Here is a 22,616-nt window from a genome sequence, read left to right on the forward strand (position 1 = left end):
ATGCCTGTTTTAATTGCTGTATGATCTGTTTTAGGTGGCTTAATTATGAGGGTACAATCATTTCTGGACTCTGTTTTTCCACTACGGTCCCCTGTTAATTATGTGGTTTTGGGTAATATGTAAATGTGTTTCTTTAGGCGTGTTGTAGGAGGACAGACCCTTGTTGGGATTTTATCTTTCATGCTTTTGTTTTTCTCCAACAAATGATTAATAAAAAGTAGTTTACAAAGCTTCACAGCCCAAAATGTTGAAGGGAAAAAACAAAAATATAATTCATTATAAATAACATCTAAATAATGATATATATATATATATATATATTTATTTATATGAGTTGAAGTACTTTTCAAGATAACTTTCATCTTCATGCACAGAGTCATAAACAATCCCCATCTTTACATCAGTACAACATATACTAAATTATCAACACGCACTGAACATATTGAGATGGATCAACTCTCATTTTTGCAAGTGCATCTGCAAAGTGATTTGTCTCCCTATGCAGTTGCTTATATCTTACATCACCCACCATCTTTTGCAATCTGTTAATATTAATATTAATAAGAATCCAATGTGATATGGCAAAGATTTCCAGAACAGGAAAGCACTAGGAAAATTCGCTGCGCTCGCCTCAACGCAACTTGCGTGTGGAAAAGCCTATTTTCCCAAGCACATTTTTCTATGAAGGTTTGTCTATAATTTTTATCAGCATCGCATTTCTCTTTCCTGGCCATTTTTTCGTTGTCATTGATAATGACTTCTGACCTAATTGATTAATTACAAGTAAATTCTACATAAAAGGTTTTCCCGCAGATCAAAAAGTACTAGCCGGTACATAGATTTCATTGGTTGTTATAAAAACTGTATATAAATTAATTACTAATCTTCCTTTCCTCGTGGATCTAGTATTGGAATATGTACGCAATAGCTTTTAAGAAATTTGATGAAATACGAAGTTCTAATGTAATAATTAATACTAGCTATATATTTTATATCAATTAATAATTCCCAAAAAAGATATACTAAAGTAAAAATCTCTATGTAAAGGTTGGTGAAGTTTCTAAATTAGGACATACTTATTATATAAAACTTATATGTAATCACATTTTATGTGAAGTTTGATCAACTTTTCTTGGCAAAAGTATTACTACATAAAGTCAAAATTTTATGTCAAAATTTTACATGTGAACTCAGGACAAGGTAGTTAAGTAAGATTCCCCTCTTTTGAATAGTTTTAAATTAATAAGATGGTCAAGGCTGCATCCATCTTGACCTGGAAGTCTATGACATTGATATGCATACGAAACCCCAATAATATAATTGGAATACATATATATCTATATCATTAAATTCTACATTTCGTCCCTCTACAAAAGGGGAGTAAGGTTAGAGTAGCCAAAGCAAAGAAGAAAAGGGGCAAAAAAAAAGACCAGAAAAATAAAGAGAGAAAGAAAAAGGCTTAATTATGATGGCAAGCTCATGGGCTGGTGTGTTAACTTTGGTGGTTGTGCTAGTTGTGGGTGTTTTTGAGGTTCCTATGGCAAGGGGAGACATGAGCCCTAGCCAGTGCAAGGAGGAGCAGAGGCTCCTTGTGAATGCATGCCGGCCGGTCATATTCGGCCGCAGCCCCTCAGCCGCCTGCTGCCAACGTGTCAAGGTCACCCAAGTAGAGTGTGTGTGCCCTGTTGTTACCCCTAAGTTGGCTGCACTCATCGGAGTGGAACGCACCATTAAGCAAATCGAAGGCTGCGGAAGGAGTGTTCCTCACAACTTCAAGTGTGGAAGTAAGTGCTTTGCATTTTCACATCCGTAAATCAATCAGATTTGGAGACTGATAAGCGTATTTCTAATGTCATGTTCAATGGTCAAATTTTTCATTTTTTCTCCTATATATAATTAATTTGTTTGTATATGTTCTAACAATCTTAACTTGATATTTTCTTTTTGTAGGTATCACTACTCCATGAGAAAGGAAACAAGGATCATCTTAGGATGACTATATATATATATATATATATATAGTTTTAAGAGTTGTATTTAATCAAACATTTTATCTCTTTAATCTGTACTTGTGCAGATGTATGTGTGTGAAAGAGAGATGTTTTTATGATGATCTCCTTACTTCCTTGAATGATAATAAAATTGAGAACTGGTTGTGTTTTTCTTTCTTTCTTTTTACATATATACCCAATAAAAATGCATGTGAATTTTCATTCCTCAGCCTTCTTTCTTTTTGTCTTCTCTGCTAAGCAATACTGGAGAGCTATGGATGAAAAATTAATAAAAGCCTAATAACAGGCCTTGAATGAGCAAACAAAACAAAGAATGAAGCAGGCCTATCCGCAATTTTGACAGGCTTGGTCTGTTTGTTATCCATTTCTGTTGCAATGTTTAACTATAAGACTCATCCATTGGGCCAGATTTAGGTAAAAAAAAAAAGCAGTCAGAGCAATCCAAGATCAGCCCTTCAAAGTAATAATGAATTTAAAAGAAAATATAAGTTTTGATAATAATTTCAAGTGAATTTATTAATTTTTAAAATATATATTTTATTTTAAATGTATAAACAGTATTAATATTTAAATATGATATTTAAAATATTATTTTTAATTTTTAATTTTTTTTATCAAATTAGTTGATGTTATTCTTTTACATTGATCGATCACCTCGCGACTTAATCTGGTTGTAAAATACCAAATTCGATGGTACTTCCTTGAGGAGTACCAGATCATTTTCTCAAAAAAGCACCAATCATCTAATCAAATTTGACGCTCTCTAGTTAGATCCAACCACGAGATGGCCGCAGAGAAAAAAATATTTTTTGAATAAAAGAGTAAAAATTTAAAATTATAAAATTATAATTTATATAATGATAATTTTTAAAATTAATAAAAAGTAAATTTATTCTAAAAATATTACTATGTCGTCAAACTAATATAAATATTTAAAATTGATTAATAGTTGTATTTATGTGTTTAACAAAAAAAAAATTTTAAAACAAATTATGTATTTTTAATGTTAATAAATACATGTGAAATTATGATCAAAATTTTAAAAAATAAAAGTATTTTACTCATGAATTTAAGTTAATCCATCAACTGATTCAACTCCAAGCATTTCCTTTTCATATAATCCCCCATTCCTAGAGGACTTCGTATCCATATTTTTAAAATAAATTCTTTTAAAGAGTCTTTAATTAAGAGCATTAAACTATGATCCGTCTGTTATAGATGAGCCTCTTTCTATCTTCCTTTTTTTTTTTTGCCTCTTTCCACCTCTCTTTTTCTTTCCTCTTGCTCTTTTTTTCTTATGCCCTCCGCGTTGGTAGAGGAAGCCCCAAAAATGTTATAGATATGACACTTTCCAGTTTCAACTGCGACCCTGTAGCTGAGTCGGTCCCACATGGTCCGCCAAATAATTCTGCCCACTTGACAGCAGTAGCCACTAGGTAGATACTAGTTGCAGTTTGTGTGGGAAAATGACCATTTTCCAAGCTAATGTCTCCAAAGTTACTCATTTTCTACCTAAGGAAAACCAAAAGTGCTTGCTGAAGATTTTTCTCAACCTTCAACTCCTGGTTTTATTCTCCAGACAAAGCTGATTCCTGGCCAGTTTCATCTGTTTATATCACTCTTTTTCCCTCCTAACAGGAATAACTCGACTTATCTATGTGCCTATTTGGCCACTGGCTAACCCTACGCAACTTGGCTGGCCTTCCCTTAGTATTAGTTATTTAATTCTTTTTTTCCAAATACTGTATGACTATGACATTTCAAAATATACTAAAAAGAAAAGCACACAAGTATTTAATTTTTCCTTCGCTAACTTTTAATTGCAAAATGCCCTAATCTATTCATGCCATATCCCGACTTGGAACTTGGAAGTCAATGGTCGTTAAACTGAGCTCAACCAAACACTAGCAAAAAGGAAAAATCATAGATGAAAAAGCTTACGTTTCCATCCTCCATTATTAAAAGCAGCGATGCAACTCTGCTTCTCCGCAAGAAAGAGTTGGAAAGGATTGATGGCAGTCTCCTGGGCTGGTACTGTTATATTGGTGGTGGTGGTGGTGGTGGTGGCGGCGTGTGTTTCGGAGGTTCCCATGGGTAGAGGTGACTTGAGTCCCGCCCAGTGCAAGGAGGAGCAAAGGCTACTTGTTAATGCTTGCAGGGCGGTGATATTCGGACTCAGCCCCTCACCCAGTTGCTGCGAACGCGTTAGGGCCACCCATGTGGAGTGTGTTTGCCCTGTTATTACCCCTCAGCTGGCAGCCCTCATCGGAGTGGAACGCACCACCATTAAGCAGATCGAAAGCTGCGGAAGGACTGTTCCGCACAACTTCAAGTGTGGAAGTAATAGCGCTCTCTCTCTTAATCTCTTTCTGGTGCACTTATCAGATTCTCAGAATTAATGTGACTGATCATGTTTAATATTCTTCCAATCTTCTCTGCTTCCAGATTCATTTAAGTTTCCACTTGATATTATCTTATAAGTACTTTTTATTTATTTATTGATTGGTTTTATTTATTTATTTTATTAATTTGTTCCAGGTATCACAACCCCTTGAGAAAGGAATAGAAGGCTAATTTACTAGGATGAAATTATTTGTTTAAATCTGTTTGATATGTATTTAAACAGGATCGATGCGATCAAATTTGTTATATTACTACTATCTGTTATGTTGAAAAACTATAAGAAAATAAAATGATTGTTAATTTATTATGATGACAAATGTTAAATGTGTTTAATTTTTATTGAATTTTTAAGATCGATATTTAATTCAAAATTGATTATTAATTAATGAAAATTTGTTATTATATTTATTATTATTAGAATACTATCAACTTAATAAAACAGTATCGAAAATACATTTTTTAAAGAGTATTTTTGTTAAAGAATATAATGAGAAGCCACCTTTTTCTTTAAGGATACAACGACAGCCGGCCAAATCATTAACAATTGTTTTTTGAAGGGACTTTTCGCTGTTTTATAACAGTGATTGATAATGTTAAGGGAAACTATTATGAATAATGCATAGGTTCAATTAATTACATTTTAATTGGCAGCTGCACTTTGTAAAATAATAATTTTAGCTCCAACTCTCTACTATACATAGATGAGAAAAATAAAAAACAATAACATTTAGTTTCAAGTAAATTTACGTTATTAATATGGTACGATACATGATACATTACAATATCAAAAACAATGTGTTATATTTAATTAAATATCAAAAGTGTTATTATATGATATGTAATACATATCATGTGACATCAATTATTAAAATTTATTTTTGATATTTTAAAATTATTTTTATTATCTTTTATTAGAATATGAAAAAGGTATATTTATGAGTTTCAATATTCAATATTTAAATTTAAACAAAAGATATTTAAAAAAAAAGTCAGATTCGCACCTCAACATGTTAAATGGTTTTTTTTTGTAAAAAACAAATTTTATTAAAATCTAATTAATCAAGGGAAATTAATCTCCAACATATTATTCATGAAAGAAATTTGATCTCTATTTGAAGATATTATAAAATCTATACTCTTTGACTAAATCGAAGCCTTTATTTACCAAGTACTCTGCTACAATGTTCCCTTCTTTAAATATATGTCGTATTTTGACTTTTCATTAATGATGAAGTAAATCTTAAATAGCTTCAATCAAATCTGAATTTGAACATGGATGACTTCTAAGGGAAGTGATGGCTTGCACCACTAGTTACTATCAACTTGGAGATCTATTTTTCTGTAACCCAACTGCCAAGCTAAATTGAGCCCTTAATTTATAAGTACCCCACAACTCAGCTCACTATGCCGTGCATCTTTCAAGTCTTGCAGCAAATCCACTAAACTCGTTGCCACAAGAATCTCGAAGTACTCCACCTGCTGACTGCTGTTGCCTTGTTTAGTAATCTTTTAAAGGCACCATCTTGAGTTTAAGGTAAGCCAACCATGTGGAGGTGCTGTCTAGCCAACCAGGATCTCCTCCTTCCTGCTTTCTAGTGTGTCAATACTACTCCCAATCTTACCACAGTTTTTGACGATAACTGAAGCAAAACTTAGGATTGCATTTAATTTTCCTTCTATTGTCACATACTTTCTTTCAAATATCCAAGCATTTCTCCATTTCCAAAGGTATCAGTAGCTTGTTCCAAATACGATCACCCACGGGATCTTCCTTATTATTATTTGGTAACGTGACAAGTTATGCGACAGCTAATTGATTGAGCTTGAATTAAAGAAATGATCTTGATAACTCCGAGGTACAAATTCTTTGAGGGCCCTTTCCAATGCCAGGCTTGTTCCAAATGTTTTGTATTCTGTCTTGAGTTTTTGTGTCTTCTTGTAAACACGAAAAATGTTTTTTAACTTTTAATTAATAAAGTAACACAAAAAATGTATATTCTATTTTAAAGTATATATTATTAAAATGCATTGTGAGAATTTTAATTAAAAAATAATTATTGTTTTAATTTATGTCATATAATTCTTAATTTTATTAGTAAAAATAAAAAAATTTATTTTATATATTTAATTTTTAAAATTTTTATAATATTTTACAATACAATATTCAATACTCAAAAATAAAATTTTAATGCACAGTATATATCCCAATTTAACTAATATAGGTTAACAATAAAAATTGCTTGCCTGACTTGGATTCAAGCCAGGGCTTATGTATGAAATTTTGAATTTGGATTGGGATAACCTAAGAACATAATAAATATATTTAACTTCAAAAAACGTTTAAAAGTATATTCTAAATATAATTATATTAACATAAGAAAAAATAAAATTTTGTTCCCGAGGCCCTCGACCATGAACCCTAAATTAGTTGTGGGCCTTGACCTAAACTATAGTCTGGATCTCAAATTGGGCCAACACTCTCGTTGAAAAACATAAAAACCCAAAACTACCCCCACCGATGAGTAATAACTACAAATTTACTTCTTCCGCCAATCCCATCCATCGATCAAAGAAAAAAAATATCAAAGGCACACGCCGACCTCCCCTCAAGTCCCAATCTCGCACTCGCCATTATTTTCTTTTCCTTCCTTCTCTTCCCCAAATCAAAACACTAAAAAACCTAAATCCAGAATCTCCCCAAATTGACAAATTCCACTCTCAACACCCGAAAAACCACAACAATAAAAAAGAAAGAATGGAGCAACATGAGGAGCAAGAGCACGACGTGTACGGAGGGGAGATCCCCGACGAGGAAGGAGAGATGGACGCTGACGTGGACATGTCTGGTGGAGCTGAAGATTACGAAGGCAACGAGCAAGACCTCGAACAGGATCCCAATTCCAACTCTAAGGTTGCTTTTTTTTTTGCCTTTTTCTTCTTTTTTTTTTTTTTTTTTTATCCCTTAGCTTTAACTGAGCTATTTGCCTGATGAAAAGCAACCCTTTTGAGATAATTTCAGGACTTGGAGGACATGAAAAAGAGACTTAAGGAGATCGAGGAAGAGGCCGGAGCTTTACGTGAAATGCAGGCTAAAGTCGAGAAGGAGATGGGCGCTGTCCAAGGTTTTTTTTTTTTTTTTCTCTTTTTAGTTTCTGGGTTTGTATTTGATCTGCGTTTTTGGCTATATTATTTAACAAGCTTGAATTAGATTGGGATTTGCTTGTCGTTAAATTCTGAAAGAAAATATCTTGTTAATTTTTTAAAAAGGAGTGAAACTAATTTATATTGATTTGAGTATTTATTTTTTAATTATGGATTATTGCTTGTGAATTTATTTCTAGTAAACTTATTTGTTTTTACTTTTTTTTTTCTGGATGCATATGAAGATTCATCAAGTGCTTCTGCAACCCAAGCTGAAAAGGAGGAAGTGGATTCTCGCTCGATTTATGTTGGTAATGTGAGGTTTCAACCCTTTCCTATGCCTTTTTCCCCCTAAACCTTCTTCGTTTGTTTATTTGGGTAAATCGTAACATTTACTTTATCTGCTGTCTAATTAACACTTTCATGGATAAATTTTGCTAATAAGTAAAGCTAAGAGTATAATTATGCTTTTAAGTCAGCTAATAAGGATGTAGGAAGAGTTTTGGCATTTGATCACTTCAACCCACTTTGTGTATTATGTTTGTGCATATATAATCTGGCTTGAAAATTCCATGTATGTGCACGACATTACGAGTATGGACTATCAAGTCTTAGTTTGTATACATGTCAAGTTCAATGTGATTCAGACAAATATGATCCATAAGGAGTTATTCAGAGTAATTAATGTAGTTTGTACAATGCGGAATCATTTTGTTTGACCTTTTTAGGTAACTTCTAAACTGTTTAGGTGTAAAATATTTAAATAACAATCTAGATTTAGTATAACTAAATGATTTGCCCAGTGCTTATGAGCAAATGATCTAGTTGTGGGCTTACTCTCTTTTTCTTTGTATATCTTTGTAACAACAGGTAGACTACGCATGTACACCAGAAGAAGTTCAGCAGCATTTCCAATCCTGTGGAACAGTAAACAGAGTGACAATTTTGACTGACAAGTTTGGTCAGCCTAAAGGATTTGCTTATGTTGAATTTGTTGAAGTTGATGCTGTTCAAAACGCTCTGCTATTAAATGAATCAGAATTGCATGGTCGTCAGTTGAAGGTTTTATTACTTGATTTATATATGGATTACTAGTTCATGAATATAAACTGCATGATAATAAAAGTGTATTTGGTTTATTCAAGGTCTCTGCAAAACGAACAAATATTCCTGGAATGAAACAGTATCGAGGAAGGCGACCCAACCCATATTTCCGCTCCCGAAGGCCTTTCATGCCTGGCCCTGCTTTTTATCCTCCATATAGCTATGGGTAAGCATGGAAATATATTTGCATTGTTTGGTTATTGGATAGAAAAAAAAGGGGGGGGGGGGGGGGGGGTGTGGCTGTAATAATTGAAATCTTTTGTTTTCTCTTTATGTTAGTTTAGCCAGTGTTGGTTTTGCTATAATGTATCTTTTGCTTCTGAATAAGATGCGTGGAAGTGGAAAAGATCTCATGATGCTCATAGTCTGACATTATAACTATTACTTATGGCCTCCGCGATTTAGCATTTGCTATGCCTATATCATTTTTTGATAATCATAAGGGTTTCATTTAAAATGGGTTACTTCTATGCCTATATCATTTAAGCTTTTATGCAATAATGGTTCCAAACCAACATTGCAGTCCTGACAAATTGTTTGATTCAATGGTGTCTATTACGTTAGAAACTTTCATTTGAATTTAGTAATCAGTTGATGTTTGCTTATATTTTCCCCAGTCTTCAAAAAAAAATAAAAATTGAATGTGATATTTTCTGCTTAGTAACCGAGTTAGTAACTCAATTGACCTCTTTTTCAGGAGGGTTCCAAGGTTCAGGCGGCCCATGAGATACAGGCCATATTAAGATGGATCTCACTTTGTCAGAAGCTGCAATTTTGAGAAGACCATAACTTATAATTTATGGTGGTCGTATTGTTGTTCTATAATATGGAGGGAGAAAGTTGAAGTGGAATTTGCTTGCCAAAGGGCCGGCTGGATTTTTCTCGAATTGTGAGCTTGTGGGAGTGTAATGGATCCATTCATTTGACCTTTGCCGTTACTTTACTTCAATGGGGGATAAATGAGGCAGAGATGCAAATGTTGTGAAATATTATTTAGAGAATTCCTGGTCTTAGATTTGATCATTTAATTTTCTCAGTGTGGATGAGTTTAAAATGTTGGGTATTCATGTTTGGTAAAATGACTACTTTCATAGATCATAATGCAGAGAAGGCCAGCTTTGCAGTGGTTTTTAGGTGCTTTAGTTTTTAACTTAATAACTGCAAGATGAGAGTTCTTTAGTTTTTTATGGATAAGCTTTGGGATTTAAGTGATGACCAAACTGTTTAGCCAGCTGCTTGAGATAGGCAATGGCAGTGTATACTTCTTTGGTTCCCACTAACTTAGGCAGAGAAAAATTTTATAGAAAGTTAATGCCACTTCCCATAACAGTCTATGTTCAAACAATGATCATTTGGAAACTTCATAAATACTTCTTTCACTGCCTTGGGAACTAGTGTATGCTAATATGATCAAGGCGTAGAACTCAAGCACAAAATTATGCTGATTCTCTATAAAGCTCGAATTATTCAAGTTAATTAATGGATGATTTGTCAATATATATTGGGCTAATGGGCTTGAATTGGACGGTCGTAGCTGAGGCTTGCCCATCTCGGCATGACCCGTTGCGGCTGCGACCTGCACTGCAATCCAATTTAATGAATAAACAACACAAGTGAATTGCTTCACTTATGGCAAACACCCGCCTCGCGACCCAAATTCCGAATTTCGCCTCACATACGTTTCTGATTTCTAGCGCGGAATTGCTCCACTTACAAATTCTTTAAAGAACCCAATTTTCTCCCAGACGCTTCCTTCTCTTCTGAATCCCTATCTCATCCGAAGCACGAATTGCCCCTTGCCTTCTTAACCCATTGTGGGAGCCAGTTCTATTTGACTCTCTGAAATCTGGAGGATGTTTGTGTTTTGCTATTTCTAGGGTTAGGGTTTTTTTTTTTGGAGCCATCTTAAGATTCCTGAGGATTTAACCGGCGTGGTGATCAAATGATCAATTGCAACCCCTTTTGATCATTTTTATATTGAAGTGGAGTGTTCAATGGCTTCTACTAAAGAAAGTGACAACGCTTCCAATACTCCTTCCTCGTAAGCTTCTCTATGTCTTTTGCATTCATGTCCTCTTCTCGTTTAGCAAAAATACTCTCTGAATTTATTATAATTCCAGCTCTTTTTTTTCAAATAATTTTTCAGGCCAAAAAACGTGTATAAGGATCCGGATGATGGGCGGCAGCGATTCTTACTCGAATTGGAATTCGTGCAGTGCCTGGCCAATCCTACTTACATTCACTGTATTCGTCCGGACTTGTGGTTTTACTACTACTTTTTTAAAAAGAAGTTCTTTGGCTGTTTATGCTGTTAAATTCATGAAAGGCGAAGAATTCAACTCAACCTGATTAATGCACGAACACGCACATTGGATACTTTTAGCTCTTATTGTGTCATAATTTTCTTACCTAATTCATTGGTTGTCTTGCTCTTTCTGCTTCATTCTTTTTTACTTGCTTTGCAAAAATTTGTTGAATTTGCATAACGGAGTTATTCTCCCTGTGCGCATCATTGATACTCGCTCCTTAATTCCTGATGCAGATTTGGCTCAAAATCGATATTTTGAAGATGAAGCATTTATTGGGTACTTGAAATATCTTCAGTACTGGCAACGGCCAGAGTACATAAAATTTATCATGTAAGCAACTAGAAAGCATGCCCTAATACTTCAGGCTAGAATATCTTCAAACTAACATCTTTTTTACTACAAGGGGGAATGATGATTAATAGCTTCCGTAGATAATGTGTAGCTCCCTTCTTTGGGGTTTGTTATATGTGACATATGAACTGAAGGAGAAGGATGATTGCAGGTATCCTCATTGCCTATATTTCCTTGAACTTCTTCAAAATGCGAGTTTCCGTAATGCAATGGCACATCCTGTCAACAAGGTTTGGCTCTAATGTTTCCTACTGACCCTGTTGTCCTGATTAATGTTATCACTCATCTGAAATTCTTGGTTCTTTAAATCTCCTTTGTAACAAAGGTCTTGGGACCCCCCAGTTGTGACCATGAGCTCATGCTACAAATTTTGTATTGGCCTGATAGTGACAGTGATAATCAGAAAGCCAATTGGTTTTCCTCTTAAGGTTCTATGGTTAGTTGTTTTTAGATGCTTTGCCAATTTCCAGTTTGCCTGTAGCATCAAACCATGTAGCATATGTTAAAGAGGATATTTGAAAGCATAACACAATAATGGCACTTGTTTTTTTGGGTATTGACAAGTAAAATATCTTTATGGTCACCAAAAGCAGTAGGTAATTTTTTTATTGATATCAATATAAGACACTCTTTTTTGTTTACTTTTGGTATCTCTTTTTCATTTTCTGTTACCTGAAACTTATAGGAATTGGCACACAGACAGCAATTCTTCTTCTGGAAGAACTATCGAAACAATCGGTTGAAGTTCATTTTGCCTAAGCCTCCTCCTGAACCAGTTGTTGCGCCTGCACCACTGCCCCCTGCTGCTGTTCCACCTCAGGTGGCCATGCCGCCTGTGCCTGCTTCCACTATTGCTATGACAACTGCTTCTCCAGCTCCTTCTTCAGCGCTTTCTCCAATGCCATACAGTCTTCCCCCTGGATCTGCTCTTGCAAAAAATGATATGAGGAATAGTGGAATTGATCGAAGGAAAAGGAAGTACGTAAGTTTTCTACCCCACAAAATTTCAACTTATTAGCTAGGCATTCAATAACTTCATTATATATATATATATATATATATATATATATATATATCCTTTCCTGAGAGACTGTAAAGACCACGATTCTGATGAATATTACTTTGATCATCACAGGAAAGAAGTTTAACTTGACCAACCATCTACATTGAAAGTAGTGGGGATGTGTATTTCATGAGGTAACATCTTTTGAATTGAAATTGAGTAGCCAGGAATTCTATGTTCTTCAATATTGCTTTTTAATATCATTGCGGCCATAATGTCAAAGCCCTGCTGTGCTGATTAATATCTAAATTAGTTTTTAGCGGCTTATAGTGTTCCATCTTCTTGATCTATGTATTGAGCCCTCTGTATGGATCAAGCAGTTTGTATGAACTTTTGCACCAAGGACCTATTAATTTTGCATTAAAATATCACGTCACTTCGGCATTTCTCTTTCTCTCTGAATGGTAATGTATTTACTGAATGCAATATGTGCAATTTAGAGGCAAACATAAGAATCATAGCAAAAGCAGTTTATGGCTATAAGCCATTGTTTTAGCAAATTAGTTTCATTTGTTTCTCCTGAAATCAGACTAAATCATAGATAAAAGCGTAAAATCTTTAAATCCTACGGTCTGCCAATCCCCTGCTTGACCTTGCTGATTAGTTATTGTAATTGAAGTGGCTTCATCAATATCCATTTAGTGTTCAGTAGCGAACCAGACCTGAAACCCCAGAAACACCCCCAAATATTTTAAAAGATCAAAAAGAAAAGAAATGGAATTTTCCTGATGCAGTGTTGGCTTATAACACCTCTCACAAGAAAACAGCTTCTCTCTTACTGTATTCAGTAGATCAAGCAAATAATCTAACTTGGGGAGTGTTTAGAAATTGCATAATCTTATAACAGCGCTTATATTTGATTCAACGTGGAAACAACTAAGGTTGTTGCAAGTCTTGGGTGGTCTTTGCATAATCTTATTACAGGGCTTATATTTGATTCAAAGGGGAAACAACTAAGGTTGTTGCAAGTCTTGAGTGGTCTTTGTTAGTTAGGGTTCATTCGGTAATCAGAAAATAATTTGTTGGGGAAATTTTTTTTTGTGTAAAATATTTTATGAAGATATTTCATGTTGTTTGTTTTTTGGATAAATTATCGAAAATATTTTTTATTATTTGTATCATCTTGTGCAAAATATTTTTGACCATCATTGGTGAAGTTATTTGGGTGTTAAAATAATAAATAGAGTTGATTACAAAACAATAATTTTTATATTAAAATTAAGAATGGAAATGAAAATGGAGAAAATCAAATAGGAATTGATTATAAAATAATAGTGTTATTTAATTTTCACATTAAAATTAAGAATGAAAAATTAAGAATGAAAGTGAAAATGAAAAAAATTAATAATTATATTTTTCAACACATTTAATCATATATTATAATGAAAATAAGTTTTGATTTTCAAAAAAAAAACTTTATTTCATCAATATTCAGCAATTATATAAAATATTTAAAACTTATATTTATAAATGTGCATTTATTAAACGAGGATTGTTGAAAATTATTTTGTTATAATTATTTGTAAGATTTATTCAATTTATAAATAATAATAATAATTTCATTGAATGATTTTATTAAAAATATTTTTTAATTTTAATAGTTTTGAATAATTTAAATATTAATATTTTTTAATATTTTAAGTTAAATGTTAATATTCATTAAACTTATTATGCTAAGTTTAGTGTAAGAGCAGTTTTTCTATTCTTTGAAAAATGTCTTACGCCTCTCAAGGGTGTAAGACATTTTACGTGGTTTTCTTGTTAACCTGTGAAATGTTTTACATCGAAAAGTTTATTTTTTTTTAAGTAAAATATTTTTCGGAAAACGTTTTAAGGATTTATGTTTGTTTGGAAGGCAAAAAATTGATTCTAGATGTAAAGTATTTTATGAGTAAAAAAAGTTAATCACGTAAAATGTTTTACGCCCTTAAAAAGGCATAATACATTTTTTAGAGAACAATGAAAACACTTTTATATTAGGTCTATGAATATAAATTTGATGAGTATTAATACTTAACTAAAATATTTAAAAAATAAAAAATATAAATATTTAACTTTAAATTTTAATTTAAAATATTAGTATTTAAATTATACAACACTACTAATAAAAAATTTTAATGAAATCATTCAATGCAATTAAGTTTTTTATTTATAAATTGAATAAATTTTTTTAATAATTATAAAAAAATATTTCAATGGTCATTTGATTAATATGCATTTATAATAAGTTTAAATCTTACTAATAATTGTAATGAAAAATATTTTAATGATCGTCATTTAGTAAATGCATATTTATAAGTATAGGTTATGGATATATTACACAATTGTTGAATTTTTATATTTTTATAATTATGATAAAAAAGTGATAAGATGAAAAAAATTTTAAAATTAAAGTTTATTTTCATTATAGATATATGATTAAATGTATTGAGAAATATCATTATTGATTTTGTTCATTTTCATTTCTATTCTTAATTTTGATTCCAAATTAGTGAAAATCAAATATCAATATTGTTTTGTAATGAAGTCCTATTTATTATTTGAACACCTAAATAACTTCACTATAAAGGAAATATTTCTCTAGGATGATCCAAACAATACAAAATATTTTCGACAATTTATCCAAATAATAAAAAATATTAAATTTTCCTATAAAATAATTTATACAAAAAAATTTTCCCCATTTTTCGATTACCAAATAGACCCTAAAATAAAATTTTTTATTTTCCAAATAAGTATAAGTTTTAAAAATATTTTTCTGTTGACTTGTAAAATATTGTACATCTAAAATAAAATTTGTCTTCCAAACAAATATAAATCTTGAAAACGAAAGATATTTTACATAAATAAAAAATGAACCCTTAACTACATCAAATTTTCTTGAAAGAAACGATTGTGTTTTTGGTTGGGACAAAGGCTGGTTCTAGGCTTTCGTGACCCAAGCTCAAGTTGTCCATTTATACTTCTTGTCATAGGTCGGAACTTAATTTCAATCTCATGTAAAATAAATGAAACTTAGATACGTTAGATTTTCTTGAAAGCAACAACTATGTTTACAATTAGGACAAGGTTGGTTCTAGACTTTAGTGAGCTAGGCTCAAGTTATCTTCTTGTCACGTGGGTTTGAAACTTGAATCTAATTTTATATGGCCTTAAACTTTAAAAAGAGAACTTAAATAAGCCTATAAATCACGAATAAATATTTTCAACTCAAAAAACATGATTTTCAATTGAGTCATAAAATGTTTTACATTTAAAATAAATTTTCTATCTTCCAAACAAATATAAATCTTGAAAACGGAAGATATTTTATATCAAAACAAATGAACTTTTAGCTGCATCAAATTTTTTTGAAAATAACGACTGTGTTTATTATTGGAATAAGGTTGGTTCTAAGCTTTAATGAATCATGCCCAAGTTATACATTTGTACTTTTTATCAGGGGTTAGGACTTAAACTTAATTTTATGTAAAACAAACAGATCCTTAATTGTGTAAAATTTTCTTGAAAGAAATGACTGTGTTTATAGTTGAGACAAGGCTAGTTCTAGGCTTTAGCGAGCCGGGCCCAAGTTGTCCATTTATACTTCACAGGGTAAAACTTAAGCATAACCTCATGAAATCTTAAACTTCAAAAATAAAATTTGAGCAAACCTATAAATCACGAGTTCACGATATCAACTCACCTCATGTGACTTTAAATTCTAAAAATAGAGCTTAAGTAAACATACAAATCATGAGCTTACATTCTTAATCCAAAAGACATATCTAATAAATGGTAAAAAGTTCATCTTTATATACCAAATCCCACCCATAAAATCATTTGCAACAAAACATTAAACCATATGTGTCATGCTTAAATTGTGAGCAAGTTTTGCTTTGAGTTTGCTCAAGGATCAAAGTTTTTGTCTGACTTATGCCCTTCTTTTCCGTTGGAATAATTCTTATACTATTTGGGGTTGTGAGGGTTTTCTTTTTTGGTATTTTAAGTGGCTTCATGTCGTTTGGATAAGAGTGGTACTTGTTATCTCTTAAAGAATATATTCTGCGTTTGTTCTGTTGGATGATTGGAGCAGAGTTCATATCTTGATGAGTGGCGGTTCCCATTGGGTGGTGATCAGTGAACAATAACACAACGAACGAAGGAATTTAGGCCCCGAATATGAAAACACGAAAATCACTTTTGCTTCACTTCTTGAGTACACTTCACCCATCTGGTCCTTTTTGTACGTTTAATTTTAGTGGGCGTTCGTCACATGGGTCAAACTGGATGGTCCAGTGTATCACGGAATCCTCTTTCATATCCCTGTTCTAACTCTGGTGGCATATTCTGATCTTTACTGATTGCATATTGGTTGTTAGGCAATGTGTTAAAAGCCGGACCAGAGGTTGAACCGGTGAAGCTCTCAGTTTCTAATCCAATTAGCATTTCAATTATCTAAAAATTTCCAAAAGTCACTATCTTTAAATTATACTTGGCTTAACTTATTTTTAAGTTATTTATTTCTTAAAAGTAAAAGTTGAGCTAAACCATATTTTGTGAGAAGCTCTTAAGTAGCGTTTTTTTAAAGAATAAAAATTTCAAGAAGAACTTAAAAATAAGCTCCAAATAGAATTTTTTTTTAAAAAAAATACGTTAGTTTTTTATGAGTTATTTTTTTTTCAAAAATATCTTTTATTAAAATATACCCTTCCTTTCCTTCTTATCGAGCTCTCTCTTCTCTTTCGTTTTCTGTAAATCACCTTTTTAGGGTTTTTTTATTCTTATAAAAATAAAAAAAAATCAAAATTTAAAATTATATTTATGTTTTTTTATTTTCATTTTATTTTCTATCATTTTTTTTGCTTTGAAAACTCTATTTATTGTTTGATATTTCTTAATTTATTGTGTGATATGATAATTATGTAAAATTTATTTATTCTTAACTTCTTTCATATAATATTTATTGATTATTCTTGAAATAATTAACCAAATAGGTCAATGTTTATTGCGATAAATTATATAGAAATTGAAAAGTCAATATTTGTATTCATTTGTAGTAACTCAATTTTAAAGAATTTTTTCTTTTAAGTATAACAATATACTGTACTACAAAAAAATTAAAATAAACTTTAATTTGCACAATCCCTAGGTTCTCTTCTTTGTATGTAACATTAATTTTATTCAACTTCAAAAGTTATAAATTTCAAGTCAATCTTTAAAAAATAATAACTAATAGTTTTTTTATATTTTTCTTTTGTTTTTTTTCAATTCATAATATTATAAGAAAAATTATATTTTTTTGCACATTCATTTTTTTAATTTGATTTAATTTTTTTCTCCTGATTTACTAAATACCTTTATAGTAATTTTAATTTTAATTAAAATTTATATAAATTATTTTTTTAAATAACTTATTTATAAAAAAGAGCTTATAAAAAGTAAATTTACTAAACAATTTTAGTTTAATTTTCAAATTTAATATTTTTCATAAAAGCTTTATAATAACTTTTAAGTGAAAAAAAAAGCCAAGCCAAACATGAATAAATTTTTATAAGTTGGCATAATATTCAAATAAGTCTTTATTATTTTATTACATTTAATCAATATTCGTACTTTGTTTTAGATTAAATAAGTCCTATGACTAAGGATTAACTAATCATCATTAGTAAAAATATCACTTGTCATTTTATATCTATATAGCATTTACATTATATTAGTGTGGAAGGTAAAAAAATGTCACATGATCATGATATCATGCTAAATTAGCAAGTTATGTCATCATTGATTGTGATATATCAGCATGTTACACCATAATCAATTATGATATTTTAACATATCACATCAACTACACGTAAGATAGAATAACAAATGAAATTTTGACAAACTGAATCATTAATCATAAAGTTTATTTAATTTAAAATAAAAATATAAAAATTTAATTGAACATAATAAAAGTATAAAATTTTATTTAAATATTTTTAAAAAATTTTAAAATTTTTTTTGTATGTGTTGCGCTTTATAAGTTTTTAGGTAAAAAAAGCCACATAAATATTTACGCGTGCATAAGATGTCAATTAGTTATAAGTCTAATAAGTCAAGTGATAAATATGATATATTTTTGTCAATATAAAGATTTACGTGGACACAAATCATAAAATATAAATTTATTTAAGCACAACAGAAATATAGAGACCTATTTAAGTAAAGTAAAAAATGTTGATAAGCTTATTTTAGTATCATAGCCTCAAGAATATCATTCAAATCAAGAGGAACAAACGAGAATTGTGAACAAAGGAGAGTTTAACTTTAATGCGGCAAGCGAGAATCGTGTAGAACGTGCAAAGCGTACTCTGCATAGTCATTAAAACCTTTTACATGAATTTGATGTAGTCAAAGTGCTGAATGTCAGGAACACTTGGTGGATGCATGGACTTCCACTGATAGTTTTAAATTATATAATCAATGACGCTTCAATGAATTTTTAACGTCAATTATTAATCTTACAAAATTAGCATTTGCTTCACTATTATGTATTCTGTATTTTTTTTGTTCAAAACTCTGCTTTCTCATCTTCTTGATGCAATATTTATTTAATAATATTTGATTTTGATGCCATTAAAATTAAACAATTTAATGTACCTCAAAATAACCCGGAAAATTATATCATAATTAAATGATGTCGTAATTAACACTTTAATGTAATGTACCTTAATTATATCCTAATTAAAAACTAAACCTGATGCCAACATTTCTTTTACTTGGTTCGTTTTTATCATGGGGCACTTGTCTAAAAGGACCGGTTTGATTTTTTTTTTCCCCTTACGTAGAAGCAAGTATATCACTAAATCATTTTCAATATGTCTCTAAATCAGTATTTGTTATGCTTCAAATTTCATATAATTAAATATTATGATTTGAGTTCATTTATGTCCGTTCATTTGCAATTGCTAAAATTGAACGAAAATATGTTTGCCACATAAATTTAGACTCTTTTCATCTCATAATTATATTGTTTTGGTTTGAATTTTTTTTAGTTAAAAATTTGATTAAATTTTAATAAACATATATTTTAAAACTAATTTACTCATAATTTGAAATTTATCTTTTTAAAAAAATTAATCAATAATAATTTATAAATAAAACAGAACTAAATTTTTAGAAAATTGACCAAGCACTAAATTGTTAAAAACAGAAAGAATAGTACATTTGAGAGAAGGATTAACACAGCTTCAATAGAATCAGGAGATGTACCAATATCCAATGGGCCCCATTTGTCAGAGGGTTACTTTTATAATTTTTCAAGGATAAGAAACCAAGGCCTGACGTGGCAGTTAACAGCCCCGCCAACTCATGCCATAATTAAATAAAAGGCGGTTGCTGTATATTAAATAATATAAACGTTTTCTTGCCAAAATCCTGAACGAAAGCGTTAAAACTGTACAGAAAATTTTTCCACCTTTTGGGGAAAGGATATCAAAATCCACGTCATATCAGGATAGACGCGGCGAGACGCCGCGCCTGTCACTGGTCAAACTCTTTTTTTTCAACAATGCAACCTGCCTAAACAACTAAAAGCCATTTTCCAACTCAAACAAATACAGCAACGTGGTGCTAGATAATTGGGAAAGAGTTGATCCGGAATTGCCGTGTCGTGACTGCAATCGTGCAACGTCAGCACTGAGGAGGATCAAAATATAAAAGTCTAAAAATAAAGGACCGAGGTGAAGAGGTGCGTGCGTGCTAGATTAAGCTAGGTGGACGGCTCAGATGATTATCCATCCCTCGAACGTGGACGCCATTAGACCATGATTCATGCAGAGGAAATTTTCACGTGCCTGTTTTCAACCGCGGTGGCTTGCTTTTCATTTGACTGTTAATTTATTACTATTATTTGATTATTATTTATGACAGTTACACAATTTGAATCTGGCCGTCCTTTGTCAAGTCCATTGAAAGTACAAAGGCGACTTCGGAGTAAGGTGGAGCCTATCATTTGTCAAAGTTTTCTTTTTCTTTTTTTTTTTTCATTTTTTGGGTAGAATTTGTCTATTTTCTTGACATTTTTACATGTAATATATTAAAACTTTTTGCTATTACGATTTAAAATATCGAGTCAATATCCTAAAGCATAATATGATTTATATTAAGGTATTTGTCTAACAAATTATATTTAACTTTTAAATTAAAATTATATATTCAAAAAAACCAATGTATTGTTTTTAAGTATTCACAAATCATTGTAAAATCGAAGAACATTGATAGATGTCATAAATTAATATGAAACCCTAATTTTTAATAAAAGATTAACATTATAACTTTGCTTAGTGAGCATGAAAAACTGAGATTTCTAATGATATCTTTAAATATTTACAACCAGAAAATGGATGTTTTGATTGTCAAATGAGTTATCTAAAGGCTGAGATTTAGAGAGGGTCAACTGTTTCAATTTTGGTCTTGAAATTGCACTGTGGACCAAAAACTGAGAATTCTAATTATGTATAAAATGGTTTTGTGGGGAGCAAACTTTTCAATACTTTTACTTTTCAAATGTGAATTGAGTTTTGGATTGTGGATGATGCATGAGTTACGAGTTGTGGCATGTCTTGAGAATATGATAAACAAGCTTATGTGCCTTTAGCATGTTTTGAATATTTGATATATATTTAGCCTGTAAGCTAGAATATGATTTACATAAATTGTAATTGGAATTACATACTTTTAGTATATTTTGAACGGGCATTGTGTGACTTGAATGTTTAGCATATCATGAGTGCATCATCATTATAACTCACATGTTCATAACATGTTTTAAATATCAGTATCATTGTGGGTTACATGTTCATAACATGTTTTGTTAAGTGCCATATCACGTTTTGATGAGTTACATGTCCCTAATATGTTTTGAAATCAAGTGCCTCATCACGTTTTGTACATGCATTTGCTTGTTTGCATTATGTGTGAGAGCATGTTTTAGAAACATCATTATATGAGCATGTCACCAGTTGCATAATTCATAAAGCATGACACGTAAATATTGCAATCTTATTATTTAACATGGCTGATGATACATGCGATGTGATAATAATTTGAGGATTTAGTGATTAAGCATGTGTTTTTGATAAACAATGTTATAAATTTGACTTGGAAAGCCAAAGGTTGAATCCTTTTTTTGAATTTTGCATAAGAGAAGCTGGAAATTGATTATAGGGAGAAAAGTATTAATACTTAACAAGAAAATATTGATACTTGTTCAACAGAATGCGTTGGGAAAGCATTCTAGACAAAAGCGATCGATACCTTTACTTAAGGTATTGAGACCCTCAAGGTAGAAAGTATTTTGCTTAGAATGTATTGATATCTTTAACACAAGCATCGATACTTAGCTACAAACTTGATATTTTCATCCTATTTAAAGAGTTTTGAGCTCCATTATGATTAAATTACCTTTCCTAACACTTGAGAGGTTTTGTTGGACTTTGTAGTGTCTTAAGGTATAGAATATGTGGATGATTAAGCATTGGGTTGAGGAATGTGCATATTTGTTTTAAATGATATTTGCAAATACTTCTCCGTTTTGTTTGTTCTCATTCTTTATTTTTGCTTACTGAGATTTATATTTTATTACACAAATTCTATTTTATTTCAAATTAGTAGACTATTTGATTAGCATCGTTGGATAGTCATCCTTCCATCCCTCTCATTAGGTGGTTGTCGAAGCGCCCATTTGGTTAAGATTTCTCACCCTATGTAAATCCATTGGTCGAGTCTTCTATTGTCAAATTTTTATTTTTGATATAGTATTTGGTATTGACCAATGCATGGCTTGAGATTTTGGTTATGTTATATTTATAAATTTATATTATTCGTTAAGTACAATCAAGTCGGATTGTTTTGAATCTTAAATGTTATCCATGTGATACTTTGGTTAATTATAATATATATACATGTACATGAAGATACATGTCTCTCATGTTTTGATTAAGAGATATGATAAATGATTCTTTTTCAGATTTGCTTAGATTTAGCGTACTATATCCATATGGACCCTTGCATCAGTCATGTCCCAAAAATGAGATGTGACAATTAATCAAATGTGACCAAGTCAATTAGAAAAGGTAACAGCGATGTTTGGCATATAGGGTTGAAGTGGGGGTGGATCGATTGAAGGACTTACCCACTCATTTTAGATTGAAGGACTAACTCTTGGACTGATATAAGATCGACTGTAAACTATGCATGTTTATATATATA

General features: G+C 31.1%; 4 protein-coding genes across 5 annotated transcripts; all 4 read left to right on the forward strand.

The window, feature by feature from the left end:
* The first annotated feature begins 1,368 nt into the window (after positions 1–1,368).
* LOC110418294 (uncharacterized) lies at positions 1,369–2,162 on the forward strand. The gene is made up of 2 exons (XM_021430981.2): positions 1,369–1,784; positions 1,951–2,162. Exons 1-2 carry the CDS (start codon positions 1,466–1,468, stop codon positions 1,965–1,967), a joined length of 336 nt encoding a protein of 111 aa, XP_021286656.1. The 5' UTR covers positions 1,369–1,465; the 3' UTR covers positions 1,968–2,162.
* Positions 2,163–3,988: 1,826 nt separating this feature from the next.
* LOC110418292 (uncharacterized) lies at positions 3,989–4,707 on the forward strand. Its single transcript, XM_021430979.2, has 2 exons — positions 3,989–4,352; positions 4,551–4,707. Exons 1-2 carry the CDS (start codon positions 4,025–4,027, stop codon positions 4,565–4,567), a joined length of 345 nt encoding a protein of 114 aa, XP_021286654.1. The 5' UTR covers positions 3,989–4,024; the 3' UTR covers positions 4,568–4,707.
* A 2,274-nt stretch (positions 4,708–6,981) lies between these two features.
* PABN1 (polyadenylate-binding protein 1) lies at positions 6,982–9,796 on the forward strand. The gene is made up of 6 exons (XM_021430974.2): positions 6,982–7,326; positions 7,435–7,537; positions 7,802–7,872; positions 8,427–8,618; positions 8,702–8,826; positions 9,358–9,796. The coding sequence occupies exons 1-6, from the start codon at positions 7,171–7,173 to the stop codon at positions 9,401–9,403; spliced, it is 693 nt and encodes a 230-aa protein (XP_021286649.1). The 5' UTR covers positions 6,982–7,170; the 3' UTR covers positions 9,404–9,796.
* Positions 9,797–10,272: 476 nt separating this feature from the next.
* MED31 (SOH1 family protein) lies at positions 10,273–12,776 on the forward strand. Of its 2 annotated transcripts, none has more exons than XM_021430975.2 (6): positions 10,273–10,701; positions 10,807–10,904; positions 11,203–11,299; positions 11,472–11,550; positions 12,006–12,302; positions 12,456–12,776. In XM_021430975.2, the coding sequence occupies exons 1-6, from the start codon at positions 10,655–10,657 to the stop codon at positions 12,471–12,473; spliced, it is 636 nt and encodes a 211-aa protein (XP_021286650.1). In that variant the 5' UTR covers positions 10,273–10,654; the 3' UTR covers positions 12,474–12,776. The 2 variants fall into 2 exon arrangements, with proteins under 2 accessions (XP_021286650.1, XP_021286651.1); XM_021430976.2 differs by having other exon boundaries at positions 10,274–10,701; positions 12,006–12,298.
* The last annotated feature ends 9,840 nt before the right edge of the window (positions 12,777–22,616 follow it).

This window comes from Theobroma umbraticum, unplaced genomic scaffold (assembly GCF_002168275.2).
Source record: "Theobroma umbraticum cultivar Fairchild unplaced genomic scaffold, ASM216827v3 scaffold_50.0, whole genome shotgun sequence".
Lineage (NCBI taxonomy): Eukaryota > Viridiplantae > Streptophyta > Magnoliopsida > Malvales > Malvaceae > Theobroma > Theobroma umbraticum.

What these genes read in the sequence shown, in the direction of transcription:
- PABN1 (XM_021430974.2), top strand. Translation starts at nt 7,171, where the DNA reads ATGGAGCAACATGAGGAGCAAGAGCACGACGTGTACGGAGGGGAGATC. An exon ending in ATCCCAATTCCAACTCTAAG is followed by an intron (nt 7,327 to 7,434) that starts GTTGCTTTTTTT and finishes AGATAATTTCAG; the next exon opens with GACTTGGAGGACATGAAAAA. An exon ending in TATCCTCCATATAGCTATGG is followed by an intron (nt 8,827 to 9,357) that starts GTAAGCATGGAA and finishes CCTCTTTTTCAG; the next exon opens with GAGGGTTCCAAGGTTCAGGC.
- LOC110418294 (XM_021430981.2), top strand. Translation starts at nt 1,466, where the DNA reads ATGATGGCAAGCTCATGGGCTGGTGTGTTAACTTTGGTGGTTGTGCTA.
- MED31 (XM_021430975.2), top strand. Translation starts at nt 10,655, where the DNA reads ATGGCTTCTACTAAAGAAAGTGACAACGCTTCCAATACTCCTTCCTC. An exon ending in GCTTCCAATACTCCTTCCTC is followed by an intron (nt 10,702 to 10,806) that starts GTAAGCTTCTCT and finishes ATAATTTTTCAG; the next exon opens with GCCAAAAAACGTGTATAAGG. An exon ending in TGGCACATCCTGTCAACAAG is followed by an intron (nt 11,551 to 12,005) that starts GTTTGGCTCTAA and finishes TGAAACTTATAG; the next exon opens with GAATTGGCACACAGACAGCA.
- LOC110418292 (XM_021430979.2), top strand. Translation starts at nt 4,025, where the DNA reads ATGGCAGTCTCCTGGGCTGGTACTGTTATATTGGTGGTGGTGGTGGTG.